General features: G+C 38.2%; 2 protein-coding genes across 5 annotated transcripts; both read right to left on the bottom strand.

The window, feature by feature from the left end:
- Window positions 1–5,931: 5,931 nt before the first annotated feature.
- Window positions 5,932–7,368, bottom strand: LOC133881642 (late embryogenesis abundant protein D-29). Its single transcript, XM_062321001.1, has 2 exons — window positions 6,879–7,368; window positions 5,932–6,733 (listed from the first exon to the last, which is right to left on the bottom strand). The coding sequence occupies exons 1-2, from the start codon at window positions 7,159–7,161 to the stop codon at window positions 6,249–6,251; spliced, it is 768 nt and encodes a 255-aa protein (XP_062176985.1). The 5' UTR covers window positions 7,162–7,368; the 3' UTR covers window positions 5,932–6,248.
- A 1,142-nt stretch (window positions 7,369–8,510) lies between these two features.
- On the bottom strand, window positions 8,511–13,992 carry LOC133851413 (uncharacterized). 4 transcript variants are annotated; one of them, XR_009895805.1, is made up of 5 exons: window positions 13,815–13,992; window positions 12,872–13,221; window positions 10,695–12,611; window positions 9,510–9,585; window positions 8,511–8,730 (listed from the first exon to the last, which is right to left on the bottom strand). XR_009895805.1 is itself a non-coding variant. In XM_062287848.1 (4 exons), exons 2-3 carry the CDS (start codon window positions 13,216–13,218, stop codon window positions 10,721–10,723), a joined length of 2,238 nt encoding a protein of 745 aa, XP_062143832.1. In that variant the 5' UTR covers window positions 13,219–13,221; window positions 13,815–13,992; the 3' UTR covers window positions 9,307–9,585; window positions 10,695–10,720. The 4 variants fall into 4 exon arrangements, 2 of the variants coding, with proteins under 2 accessions (XP_062143832.1, XP_062143820.1); XR_009895804.1 differs by having other exon boundaries at window positions 8,512–8,730; window positions 10,691–12,611; XM_062287848.1 differs by lacking the exon at window positions 8,511–8,730 and having other exon boundaries at window positions 9,307–9,585.
- Window positions 13,993–14,133: the final 141 nt, after the last annotated feature.

The raw sequence follows: 14,133 nt of genomic DNA on the forward strand, positions 1-14,133 counted from the left end.
CCATCAAATATCAATGGTAATGATTTAGTGGTCTCAAGGTAATCCCTAAGTGGTTGGACAAGTACTAGGACAAGAGTTCGACTCCCGCAATGCGAATATTGAGAATCCCCAAATTTGATTATTATTATTAGCCGCCTTTGATTTTACTAATGTCCAGATAAAGCTGGGTCAATCTATGGCTCAATTGAATTTGAGAGAACGCTTGCGGTTTCTATTGTCTAGACCCCTCTCTCCTATGTGGTTCCTAATAGACAGGTGCTATTGTACTCACGTCCAGATAGAGTAGCAATTCTGATCGACCTCTTTGCCTTTTTCAAATAAAAAAATAGAATAAAAAAATTAAAAAAAAAAAAAACTAAATTTAATTTTGCGGACGGCAGGTCGCGACAATTACAAACATGGCTTTCACGTATGTCGCGTGATGGTGTTGGTCGGTTGTTCCCTTCCAAGCCTCATCAACGACTCTGCACCACGCATTTCGCAGGCATTGCTATCGGCTTTTTCTTTTTTCTTGGGCCTGAAAAGCTTAAATCTATGGAAAGAAAATCATTGAATTCATGGGAAACTATATAAAGGAAAGGTAATATTGTCAAGAATATTCGTTTGGTGGCCGGAATATTCTTGCCCTTGATGCTTGGACTGATCCATGATGGGGGGAGATGCAAGAAAAATTATTATTAACTTAATTGACTTTTGCATATATTCATAAGAGGTGTATGGTTTCTCAAGAAGAAAGGAGCCATGGATCCCACGGAGTGAATACAAAGTTGGATCTCTATTAGATTTCACTTGAATCGTCGATCTCATTTAAGTCTAGTTTCAAACCCTAATTCTGATAGAAAAAAAAATCTGATGTTAGAAGTTAAAATATTCATCGTACACTAAGCGCCTGACAGAGGAGATCTGCAAGGAAGACTGATAGGTTAAAGAGGCTTCTCGAGAGTGCCGGCGAAACTACATCCAATGCTTAAGTTAGTAAGAGAAAGAGATTAAACAGGTAGAGTGTCGACTAAGAGACAGAGTGAGTATAATTGAGAAAACTGCCTCTTTTTTATTTATAAACATACCGTTCATGCGTCTTTCTAGTAGGGTACAAAACTATGCAAGGCATCGATTTAGCAAACGCTAAGGCAAGAAATCAACATGGAAATAAACATGGAAGACACCAAATCCAACAAATACACAACAATTTAGCTTCTTGATGGGATGTCCCCAATGATAACTTTCTCCACAAAACGGCAATGAAGGGTGGATTATGTTGCCTTGTATAACCATAATCAAATCACTGTATACGTGGCCCAAATAGGAACTGAGGCCCCAAATTAATCCTCAAGTGGCTTCTAGGCAAGGGAGTGGCCTATAGGGATAGTGGTGAGGCCCAACGGGCCTTTAGATATCGGTTGGTGATAGTGGGCCGAGTGGGTCTTCAATAAACGGGTACACCATATGTGCCATGCTAATGTAACGTATTATTATTAATATCATCCCATTATTCATCGTTTTTCGTGTATTACTATTAACTAGAAAAATGTAGCATCTTTTCTTGTACAGGTAGAATGGGATTCTTTTGATTATGGTTTGAAGCCTGAAGGTACGGGTTGAGATAAAGGAGTGGTTGCTGCAAATTTGGGTATAGCTTGCTGCAGCAATGGTGACTTGTGATTGTGGAAGGCTTGTTGATGCAGAGATGGTGAGGTTGCTGCAGACTTCTTGATGCTGATGAGTGGTTAACTGAAAGAAAAAAAAACACCTAGTCTAGCGTAATGTCTAGACGTATCTAATTTGTCGATTACATGACAATTGACATTTAGGAATAAAGTAAGCATTATTTGTGCTCCTCGTTGGCGAATAAGAACATTACCAGTGGTTGAACCTAGGTGGGAACACCAAAAATTTTCTAAACATGACGGTTGGTTTCTGGCCTCTGTACCAGTAGTGGAGTGGCTTGCTACTTTCAATCATAAAAGGAAAATTGAGCAAGGCAAGGGAGAAAGAAGTTGTCCCCTCTTCTCTGATAACCCGCCGCCGGTCATATAGAGTGCTCCGCCCGCCACCTCATATGTAGAAAAAGAGGGAGCAAGGAAGAAAGAACAACCGTTTGACTTTGGCGGATGAGGTGGCGGCTTTGGCTAGGTAACATAATAGAAATGTATTGGACTGCAAATCCTGGAATGACGGTTCGACACCGTCCTTGGCCTCGGGGAGTGGCGAGCGAACAGGAACCTACCGAGAACCCAAACCGCTTTACTGACTGACCCCTTCATACTCGATTCATTAAGGTCGGGAATGGATGGAACCGATCAAAAGTGCAAATTGCGCAAATGAAGCTGGGAAACATACCGCAATGCAATGACTAGGACTCGTGTTGGAGGAGTTTTGAGCGTGAGCTACCACTCATGCAGCGGCAAGGACCTGCAACTCTCGAAAGGGGCCACCAACCGCCCGAATTACTGTAGCAAACCCTCCCTTTACTCATTGGATAGCGCTTATCCTCTTTCAATCAACAAAATGAAAAAATGGGAGAGAAATAAATAAAAGAAAGAGAGAAAGAGGCCTTTATTGAAGAGGCTCTGCACCTAAAATAGGACTAACGAAGATCCAGAAGAATGGGTTTGGGCTTTCAAAAAGTGAAGATGCAAAAGGTAAAGAGAAAGTCTTTTGAGGTACAATTACCAATAAAGTCATTGTTGATATTTTCTCGACTGAGCAACTATCAGTCTCCAAGGAGTAGCTCAATCGGCTGTGGATCACGCATCATGAAGCGGAAGTTACTAGTTTGAATCTCCCATTCCTACTATCGTGTGGACATGTAAAAAAAAAAAAAAAAAGACCGAGCAACTATCAACGATAATCGCCCGATCATCGCTAAATGTCATTAGTGCCACTGGCTTTTGGTCGTCACTAAAGATCAAATTTTGTGTAGTGTGCTATTATTCTGAATTAAAGCACTAACAACATATTATTTAGATCTCATTTTATTATTTAAATGTTAGGAAAAAAATTAAAAATTCTCTTGAATTGAATTAGATTTTTTTGTTGTTCCTTAAATTAAGAAAACACCAAGGGAACTAAAAGTTGTATCATAAATTTAGGGAAGCAAAAGTAATTTCCTTAACATTATTTTAATATTAAAAAAAAACTTTTGATTACCTCATTCATTTCTCTAACATTTAATTAAAACAATATTAATTTAAAAGATTTCACTTTCTCTTAACATTTAATTTAAAGAATATTTAAATAGTATAGGGATAGAACAAGGGAAACTATTGTAAAGTGCATTTAAATAGGAAAGTAAAATTGGTTTAATTTTTTAAATTGAGAAAAATTTTATAATTTGGTTTAGTTTTCAAATATGCAGTTTTATAATTTTGATAAATTTTAAGACTTAAATACTTTTTTTAAAATAATACTATATTTTAGTAGACTTATATATATAACTACTATACAACATGAGAATAAAAATTAACCATTGAATAATCATTTTATGGAGTTGTAAAGGAGCTAATATACCAAATAGACTCATCTACGGTATACTAGAGTTTGAGTTTATGAGATAATTAATGTTATTTTTGTTGTTAATTAAGAAGTTACCATTTCTAGGATATATATATATATATTTTTTTATTTCTAAAAAGATTTGTTTTTTAATAATTTGTATTTTTTTTTAAGTAATAACTCGTAAAGTTAGTTTGATATCTTTGAGGTGCTTTAGTTGCCAAACGTATCAGCCGCCCAAGCACATCATCAAAGATATTTGACATGATATCATGATATCATGATGATGGGGAATGAAAAAGGATTCTATTATGTTATTTTCCCTCATTTCCAATGCATCTCCACTCTTCTTTTCTTATCCACGAAACAAATTCACTTTTGCATTTAATAGAAAAAAAGTAAATTCCCACATTGCGTACACTATAAAAAAGAGAAGAGAGTATCTGTTGTCCGGCCATGGCATAAAATAGTGATTTTATATGATCAATAAGAGATCGACACATTAGTCTATAATAAGAAACACATTTGTTTGTAAAACATTAAATTTAATTTTTTTTTTTTTTTGTCTAAAAAAGAGAAAAAAAAATAAAAACTCCCAATCATCGCCCACACCAGACGCCACCATCACCATCACCGCCACTACTCCACGCTGGACGCCGCCAGAAAATCTCCAGATTTCGCCGGATACATTCCAACGTCGCTGGAATCACTACGAAAGGCTGTCGGGAACTCAAAACTCGTCGGGTTCACCAATTTCAGATGCTGTCAGAGAAAATATATATATATATATATATATATATATATATATATATATATATATATATAAAACACCACTCCCGGCCACTGGGGGTAGCCACTCGGCCACTTCCCAGACCCCAGGGCCGACTCATGGACCGAGGGTAGCCACGCGGCCACCTCCAGGGCTTGGGGTGGCCATCGGGCTAGCCCTAGATGGATCTAGGGTTGGCTCGAAGGCCACCCCCAAACCTCGAGGGTGGCCGCGCAGTTACCCCATGGACCAGGGGTAGCCATGTAGCCACCCCCAGTGGCCAGGGTGGCCATTGGGCCAACCTAGATCCATCTAGGGGTGGGATAGTTTTTTTTTTTTTTTTTTAAAGACAGTGAAAGTGATGGTTTAAATTTAGTGTTCTGCTAGGTTTTATTAATATTTACTGTTCTTGTTTAACGTTGAGGTGTCAGTCTTTCATTGTAACGCAAAAACCAAAAAGTTTGTCATTGCCTGATTGATGTTATTCCAAAAAGAGAAATGCCTGTTACACACCCCCTCACTATTCTCCCATTTCTTTTCTTTATTTTTTCTTTTATTATTAATATCGCATCTTAATTACTATTAAAAATTTATCTGTTTTGCTGCATTAATTGATGCATCAAAATTGATAGAAAGAAAAATAAGATGAAAGTGAAAGGTGGAAGAATAAATGAATAATTGGTCCACCTCTGGACAAAAGCAGTGAAACGTCTAGTAGTCTTATTCTTTTTAGATAAGAATCATTAGTTTCTAATCATCAGTCTCAGCTTTTTTACATTATTTATTGCTTTCTTTTTGTTTCTTCTCTTTTTTGTTTTTAATTGGGGGGCGGCGGCGGAATATGTTAATTAATTAACAGCTGTTCTCCCTTGATCTTCTGGAGTTTTAAAAGAAGAGAGAGAGGGTGTACTTTAACGTGTCAATCCGTACACAAACTTCATGAAAAAGGAGCCCAATTTAAAGCCTATCTCCTAAACTTTGGATTATCTAATTACCAAAATAATAAAAAAAAAAAAATTGGATTATCTTTTTGATACATTAGAGAAGCATACGTGGCCAAATCCCATGTACATTGCTGTTTTGTTTATCATCATTGCATCAAGAATGTTTCAACAAGAACTATAAAGTTCTTACGATTCTTTTCTCCTTTCTCATTTTTAAAATTATAATTAGATATTTCTTAGTAAAATTAAACCCTTTAAAAACAAAAACTTCTATACGTTTCCAATTTGATCTTTTCAAGAAGTTTAAAAAATTAGCATAGCGCCTGATGTCGCTTTCGGGTGAGGATGTCTGAACACAAATTATCGGTTTCGGGTGAAGCTGAAGCTGTCTGGACAGACACATAAATTGTCCATCCGAACACAATAAGAACCAGACTTTTCTAGAAGCTCGGTCTGCAAGCTCTTTCGAACAAGAAAGTAGACACTGAGTTTTGAGTTTTTGTCAAAGCCCATCTGAACAAAGAATTTTCACTTCATTATCTAATATTTGTATCAATTGCTTTATTACTTTTCATATTTTGACTATCGTTGTTTATTGTTGATTAAATTTTTAATTCAACATTATGTTGTCAACTCCACTCTCTTTTTTAAGTGTTGTTTGAAGTCTGATTTAGTATTAAAGGAGGGAAAGCAGGTTCACTCTGTTTGGTTTTGGATATATAATAGAGCCTTTAAAAATGAAAAACTTTATTAAGTTTAGAAATTTGCAATATTTTCAAAAGAAAATAGCAAACCAAATACACACACCAGTGACTGACTGACCCCGGCCGTGAAGTAAAATACATTCTCTATATCTTAATCACACTGTTATTGGCACAAAATTAAAGGAACCTTCACGAAACAAGACGAATTACAAGCACGTACAGAAACTGTACGTTTATACGACCACCTGCGGAACAAAATCTGATGAAACAACAAAAAGAAACAGAATGTCTAAGCAGAGACATCCATGGTGTACGTGGACCGATCGACCAGCTCGCTCAAAGTTCCTCACCGTGGCCTCCACCAACAATGTTCTCTTTAATTTTCTGGGACTTGTGCTTGGCGGCCTCCAAGGCCTCCTTTGCCTTTTCCTTTGCCCAACTCAGCTCCTCCTCCGTCTCCGCCGGCTTCTTCTTCGCTCCCTCCACGGCGCTACTCCCCATCTCCGTAGCCGCACCCTTCGCTTCCTCGGCCTTCTGGGCTGCTCTCTCTTTCGCTTCCCTTGCCGTCTGAGCCGCCTTTTCTTTCGCCTCTTCTACCTTTTGGGACGTTCTTTCCTTCGCTTCGGCGGCCTTTTCTGCCGCCTCATTCTTTTTCTTGCTGGCTTTCTCCTTCGCTGCATTAGCAGCCTCAGCGGCCTTTTCCTTTGCTCCATTTGTTATGTCGCCCGGTTTCTCTGTAGCAGCGTTCTTCACGTCTCTGGCCTTCTCGGCTGCTGTATCTTTAATGTCTTTAACCTTATCTCCACTGTATTGACCGCTTCCTGCATGCCCAACTCGATCGATCACAACAATTAGATAACCATCCTTGGCGATTTGAAAACATTTAATAAGTTTTTAACGATGAAAAGCGTAGGGAATTAAAGAGAGGACGAAAAAGAAAGAAGAGAAGAGAAGAAGGGTACTAACCAGAAGCCTCCCTAGCAGTTTCCTTGGAGTCATCATCTTGCTTCAACCCAAGTTCAGAGAGTTTCTCCTTAGCCCACTCGGCCCACGACTCGGAAGCTTCTTTGGTCTCTTGCGCCGTCCCTGCCGCCTTATCCTCGACATGTTTTGCCGTGTCCTTCACTTCCTCGTACTCACGACCTCCTTCGTTTGTTGACTCCATATGGCCGACACTGGAGATTGCAAGCAACACCACCAGCATCACCAGCACCATAACGAAGAGCCGAGAAGGTTGTTTGGAAGCCATGAAAACGAATTATATCAAACAAACTTACTGACAAATTAAGGGGATCGGAGATCGAGAGCGATCAAAGAGAGAAAAACAAGGATCTGTAATTCAAAATCACAGCAAGTGTAAGTTTGGGGCGGTTGGGCTGGGATATTAAAGGAAGAGGACGATGGACATGGCAAAGACACGTGTCAGGCGACGTGGCAATCGAACAATGTGGTAAGTGGATGAGCTGGCCGTACGCGTGTCACATTATGGGCTTCCCAACCCCAAGTGTCGTTTAAGGGAAAGGTTGAAGTCCCGGCCAGAATCGTCGCTGTGTCATTGTCTGAGTGGAACAACGTACATGCACCGAATTATCTGGGCACCTCGAGGAAATGCCTACACTACAGTAGCTTCTTAATATCTTTTGGTTTGGAGGATGAATACGTGCGTTTTCACTCTGCTACCCTCCAGTACTTTCTGACCTGGGTGACAACTTAAAACGTGTCCTGAATTTTCTTATTTTCTTAATTTTTTTTTTTTTTTAAAAGACAAGATTAAATTTATTAACAAGAAAAGAAAATATAACACATGGGTTTCATTGATCTATAAACACAAGAATGATCATCTCCGTTTTGAAATGGAGAGAAGTCTTTCATAGTTATAATTTTAGTTTATTACATCTAATAATATACATAATACCACAATGTAAATATGTTTTCAGAACGTTATTTATTAAAAAAAATTAAAAGACGTGAGAAGAGAATATATGCAAAATATAGCAACGATTATTCAGAGGCTTCACCGCAGCGGGTAAATAAACGCATGTATTGGGGAATTCAAAGTCCCCAACAAAAGTGCCCACGACGAAGCTCGGTGCTGAGCTCAGTTGAAACCAAAAGAAGAAAAAGAAAAAGGGGGAGAAAGGTACGTAGGAGGGAAGAAAACGAAAGAGACAAGGAGAGGAAAGGGAAAGGGAACCCATGGAATCTAGCATTTCAAGAAACCGCTTGTCTTATTTGCTTAGGCCACATTGAAACAGAGCTCTTGTCAAGCAACATCATGCCTTTCCATAAAATCTGGATGCTGAGAATTACAAACAAGTAATAACAATAACAAGGGAAAATGCAATGTCAAGAACAAAACAAATAGATCAAATCTGCAGTCCAGCTTTAAAAGAAGAAGAAGAAAGGTTGGAATTGACAAGTTCAAGTAATGGAATTATGGAAGAATTATGTTCACGCACACCATAGCTGCAGATTTTCACCAAACCATAGCCATCTTCATGTTATAAGTTCCTTTGACATCTCATTCGTAAAATGCATGAAGGTTATAACAATCATCGTGAAGATGATCACAAAAACTGCAAAATAATGCTGTAACACAACCAAATTGCATATTTTATGTTACAACTTTTGGTCAAAAATAAAGTTACAAGAAGTTTCTGCATGTGAATATAAACTGTTAAAATATATTGAGAAGGTTATAACAACTGTTGAAAAATATTGACAGTTAGCACGGCCATCTTTGCAGGTTTTGACAAAGAAGAGCCATCTCGTTAATTTCTGGCCATAAGTAACAAAAAGTTCTGCTCACACAGCTCCACTGTAGAACACAGAGAAGGTTATACCAGTCACAATTTCATAATATTATTGTAAAAAGCAAATAAATGGAGTTGGTTCATTGAAACACCATAGCGGCTTCCTATGCCCACAACATACGTGATCTATATACAGGTCCGAGTTAAAAAAAACAAAAAGGCTCAAGTCCAACTGATGAAATGTGTCATGAGAGCACTCCCAGACACCGCAAAATCGCCAATAAGCAACCTACCTCACAACCGAGTGCATATCTTCAGGACGAAAAAGTTTCTACCAAATTAAACAAAATATAAGTCGCAACACTAATAGTAATATTAAATCACCCAAAAGCTAAAGTTGATAGGAAATGATGAATTTAATCATTTAATTAATATTTTAACACTCATCCTCACGTGCGAGCTCAAACTCTTCCTTAATTGAGGCCCAATAGAATATTTAACTGAATGTTAAGTAAACTATGGAGTTAAGGTTCAAACTCAAGACATTTGCTCTGATAGCATGTTATAAAAAATTGTGAATTTAATTATTTGATCAATATTCTAACAAACAAATAGTAAATGCTAACATGGCCATGGATCACTTTGGTTCTAGAATTACACTGTAGCACATGGAATTATATATTCAGAATAAGAAATGAGAGTTTTTCTCTGTCTAACAGCAAGAAGCAGAGGTAAAACCTGACAACTAGCTCCAATTGCATCTGATTTCCCAGGCCATCACTTGGGTTTGCAAATCAGAAGCAAAAACCAAATACAGGTTAAATACATTGGAAAAAGAATGTACCAAGCATCCTGTCTTCGCCATGTCTCTTAAAAATGGTCTAGAACAAAATGCTGCAGTGCTTTGACGCTGAATCTGCCTACAAACCAAAAATACTGTCATTGACTTAAAATAGTACCTATAGATTCAGATCTGACATAAATGGAATATTATAAGCAGATCAACCTTCTGCCAAGCAATGAGGCATTACAAAGTCAATAAGTGCTTAAATTAAGTCATAAAAGGTAAGAGCAAATTTTTAACAGTCCAAGCAAACAGCGTGGAGTATGTTTCATACCGCCATTGGAACAGATGAGCATAAAATGCATCATGCCCATCCTATCAAAATACAGCAAAAGGTGTTGCACTTGAAGACGAGCATTTTAGGATGCACTAAATCTTATCAATCATACAATTGAAATATATGTAAAACACGGCTCAGAAAACAAAAGGAAAAGAAAAAGAAGAAGAAATATATGTCAAACACAAGAATGTAAGCACACCAGTTAAAATCACATGTAAATTCTGAACATGCTAACCATGAGGGAGAAAGATTGACATATCACATACCCAACCTAGATAATCTACTCCAAAAGGTTCGTCAGCCTAATATATAGATCATTGTAGTCCCCATTTAAAGGGAGTGTATGATAGACCTCTCTATCTGGTTTCATATAAAGTTAATAAGAAACAATATTTAAGATCATTAACAACCCAAACAATCATTATGATTACCACCACCTTGCTCAATGTCCTTAGATTCATATGCCTGTAACTTCTCTTTGGCAGATCCATACCTGTGCAGCTCCACTTAAGCAACTTGGAATGTAAAACTGAGCCTTAAACCACGAGCTACATATTTTTCCCAATTATTATTATTTAAAAATAAATAAATAAAAAAATTGTCAAGCATTAATAACCCCTTGACCATGTGGACTTCCTTTGCCCTACATTTAACGCCTTATAAACCTTAAAATACAAATGTGTTTTCACATAAAGACAAATAAAACAATGGTAATGACATGAAATATGGAAAATCACATGTGCATGCATGAGTTGCATGTAAATATTTGCAGTCAAGAATCTCAGGCACGTAAACACAGCAAACAGTAAACACAACAAGAACTAGTTCCCAAAGCACAAACCCCAAACAGCCAACCCAAAATTGCAAAATATATACAGCTGGAATGCTGGAGCATGATTACCTACTTAACAATGTCCTAACATGTTGTGTACTAGGAATCTTTGCATGTCTTCTTATTGTGGCCAAGGCCCTTGCACTTGCTACACTGGAGTTGGCGTTTAATTATGTCTATGGATTCAGCTTGCTTCATCTTAGGTCGGCCTGGTGGTCGTTTTGTAGGTGGAGGGGTTACAGTAACTACTACCTCAGCTGATTCACCCTGGACTGGTCTGTCTACATTTGGAACAGGGTGAATGGACTCTGCATACGTTAGACGGTAACTCTCGGCTGTGAAGTATCTGGAGCAATAATCATATGGGCTCCTATCAATGCATTCAAATACAGCAATAGCATGGCAGCAAGGCAAACCTGTAAGTTGCCATTCCTTGCAGCTACAATCCCAATTATCAATATCAACAATATCGACTGATTCTCCACGCACCTCAAATATACTACCATGTGAGAGCAACACTTGAAGTGATCGAGCTATTGAAGTTTCTTTTTGTAGCCTTTCTTCCTTAGATGGCGTTATCTTTGTCTCCCATTGACTGGAATCCACCCTACGTGCATATATAGATTCCATCATCTTACCTCGTAATACATCAATCATCTGTGTTATTGGCAACTCATGTGCCTCTGAGACCCAACTGTAGAATTGTTGTCCAAAGTTTGATGTCATGAGGTTATACCTTGCTCCTCCAAAGAAAGCATTTGCCCAATGCTGTGGGTCACTTTGTATAACCCAATTGTAAGCTTCAGGAGAAATACCTTTGATGTTCTCAGCACAACGGTTGAAACCCTCGAGTTTGGGTGCATAAGCAGCTGCATAAAAATCATTAATCATAAATCGTCTTGCCTCATGAGAAAATTGCCCCTTCAAATCCTTATTAAGTTTCTCAGCAAGATGGCGTAAACAATAGCTGTGGTAGCATTTATCAAATATCTCAGCCAATGACTTCTTTAAACCATTCTGACAATCTGCAACGAATGTAATCTGCTGAGATGTTGACAATGCAGATTTAAGTTCCATTAAAAACCAATGCCAGTTATCCTCAGTCTCAGCATCTACAACAGCAAAGGCTACTGGAAAGATAGCATCATCACCATCTACAGCTATTGCAGCTAATAATACCCCCTGGTATTTTGAGTTTAAAGGAGTGCTATCAAGGAAAAGGAGAGGGCGACATCCTTGCTGAAAACCAGATATCGAGGCATGAAATGATACAAAGAGACGATGGAAGCTCGAATCATCCTTGGTGGTAAATGTGGCGACACTCCCTGGATTTGTTTCCTTTATCCTCTCACAGAAAAAAGGTAACAGATTATATGCCTCTTTATAGGAGCCCTGAAGCTGCTCCCTTGCAATCTCTTTTGCACGCCATGCCTGAGAATAATTCAATTGAATCCCATACTCCCGTTTGATATCATCTGCAATATCCTTTGGCTTGTAGTTTGGGGAAACTTTCAACTTCTCCTTTATGATACTTCCCACCCAACCCCTAGTCGCTCGATACCCAGCTTTCACTGCGGCTCCTTCACAAGTATGTTGTGTGTTCATTTTCTTGATACAAATCAACTGGGTGGTAGACAACCTTGAAGCATATATCCGCCAAGGACAACCTTGGGATTTGCATTTGACAGTGACACGATGACTGTCATTTTTCTTATATCTATAAGCAAATCCATGTGCAATGGAGTATTTGTGCAATGCTTCTCGGAATTCACTAAAACTGTTAAACCTTTGATCCACACCAGTGATGGTGTTTTCCCACTGTTGTGCAGCTTTCCGATGCCTGTCATCATTAGAACCAGCAGGATAAACTAAAGCTGTTTCATTGGGTATCTCCATATCTATATGATTATTGGCATTAGCTGTATCAACTTGAATATCAATGGGGGTAACTACCGGAATCACTGCTTCTGACACAGTTGTCCTGCTTGACCTGCATGATTAAATGTGCCAAAAAGATTGTTAGCCAAGGCACATGTAGGGTTCCAAGACATTTCCAGTAAGTACTCATTATGGTTCACAACCACAACAATCCACACCATGGTACGGAGAGGCATTAATGAACTTGACTAAAGAAAACAAGGGAATTTTGGTTTTTGAAAAAAATAAATACAATCCTCCGACCCCTGTACCATGTTGTGATTGCTGCAGGTATGGAGGCAGCTGAATATTCGTAGGACCAGTATAAACTACCTACTACCAGGCATGTTGGATACATTTCGAGCAGCAGCTTCCTCTGACATGATAAACACATCAACCGTGACAGAATCACCGAGGAAATTCACCATGCGTTGCAAGTCCTTGTCTTTGGAAATTGTGATGAGAGTCTTCTTATTCCCAGGAAGGAAATACTTGATAATCATCGTATCAACGCTAAAATCAAACATTTCTGCTATTTCCGACTTGAAATCATTTAACTGTGTTTGCTGATCAATGTCAATCGCAAATGCCTCACCCCCAGTGTAAGACAACGACCCGTCTTTATTCGTCACAAACTCCCCACCCGACTGACATATCGCTATAATTTTCTTTCCGGCCATGACCTACCCAGATATTGAAAATTGCAAAAAAGAAAGTTAAGTAATAATCTTGTTAAAGTTTTTACAGAAACCAATGCCTACAATAGGATGCATTCAGGACAGCATGTTTAACACACACAAATAAAAAAGAAAAGCATAGCTAGATATGATATTTAACTGAAATTCACAACATTATTCATAAAGTCTGAAGCTTTCTACACATAGAAAGGAGAAAATCACTACATCAAAACACAATTCACACAGAATTGCAAATAAACCAGCATAGTCTGCACCAAAACTTCAAATTAACAGAAATACAACCAATAAAACCAGAATTTGGAACAATCAGACGGAGCATATGAAAGAAATCCACAAGCTGCAGTAGGAAAATACATAATTATATCTATTGTTTCTACCAAAGAAGAAAGAAAGAAAAAATACTGATAGAGAATCTGCAGGGAAACCCAATTCTCCTATTTCAGGGGAAAAATAAAAAGAAGAAAAGGAAAAAGGGAAATATCATAGTTAATGAAAGTCAAACAGAAAAAAAAAAAAAAAAAAAAAAAAAAAAAAAAAAAAAAAAAAAACCCTAAAAATTGCTTCTGCAACAATGTTACCTTTACTTCAATCTAAGGCGGTCCGAGAAAAGCAGTTCGGTGGTTTGTTCGAGCTTCTTCCAATTGTGGGACGAGAATACGAGAGAGAGAAAGAGAGCGAGAGAGAGCGAGGGAAGCGCACGCCCAAAAGCCAAACAACCCAGAAAGACAGAGATGAAACGCCATATATTTTACGGTAGCCCCGCGTGTGCCTTTATTATTAGTACGTCCGGCCCTTTCAGCCGCTGATTTCTCAACTTCCTTGTGCCCTCCCGCCCCTTGATTTTTATGATTGAGAAAGTCTAAAAATAACATGGGATATAATTGTACATTAGTTTTC

The sequence above is a fragment of the Alnus glutinosa genome, chromosome 1, assembly GCF_958979055.1.
Source record: "Alnus glutinosa chromosome 1, dhAlnGlut1.1, whole genome shotgun sequence".
Lineage (NCBI taxonomy): Eukaryota > Viridiplantae > Streptophyta > Magnoliopsida > Fagales > Betulaceae > Alnus > Alnus glutinosa.

Coding starts and splice junctions, on each gene's coding strand:
- LOC133851413 (XM_062287848.1), bottom strand. CDS start 13,218: ATGGCCGGAAAGAAAATTATAGCGATATGTCAGTCGGGTGGGGAGTTT. Junction 12,612..12,871: donor TCCAACATGCCTGGTAGTAG/GTAGTTTATACT, acceptor TTAATCATGCAG/GTCAAGCAGGACAACTGTGT.
- LOC133881642 (XM_062321001.1), bottom strand. CDS start 7,161: ATGGCTTCCAAACAACCTTCTCGGCTCTTCGTTATGGTGCTGGTGATG. Junction 6,734..6,878: donor AACTGCTAGGGAGGCTTCTG/GTTAGTACCCTT, acceptor TTGGGCATGCAG/GAAGCGGTCAATACAGTGGA.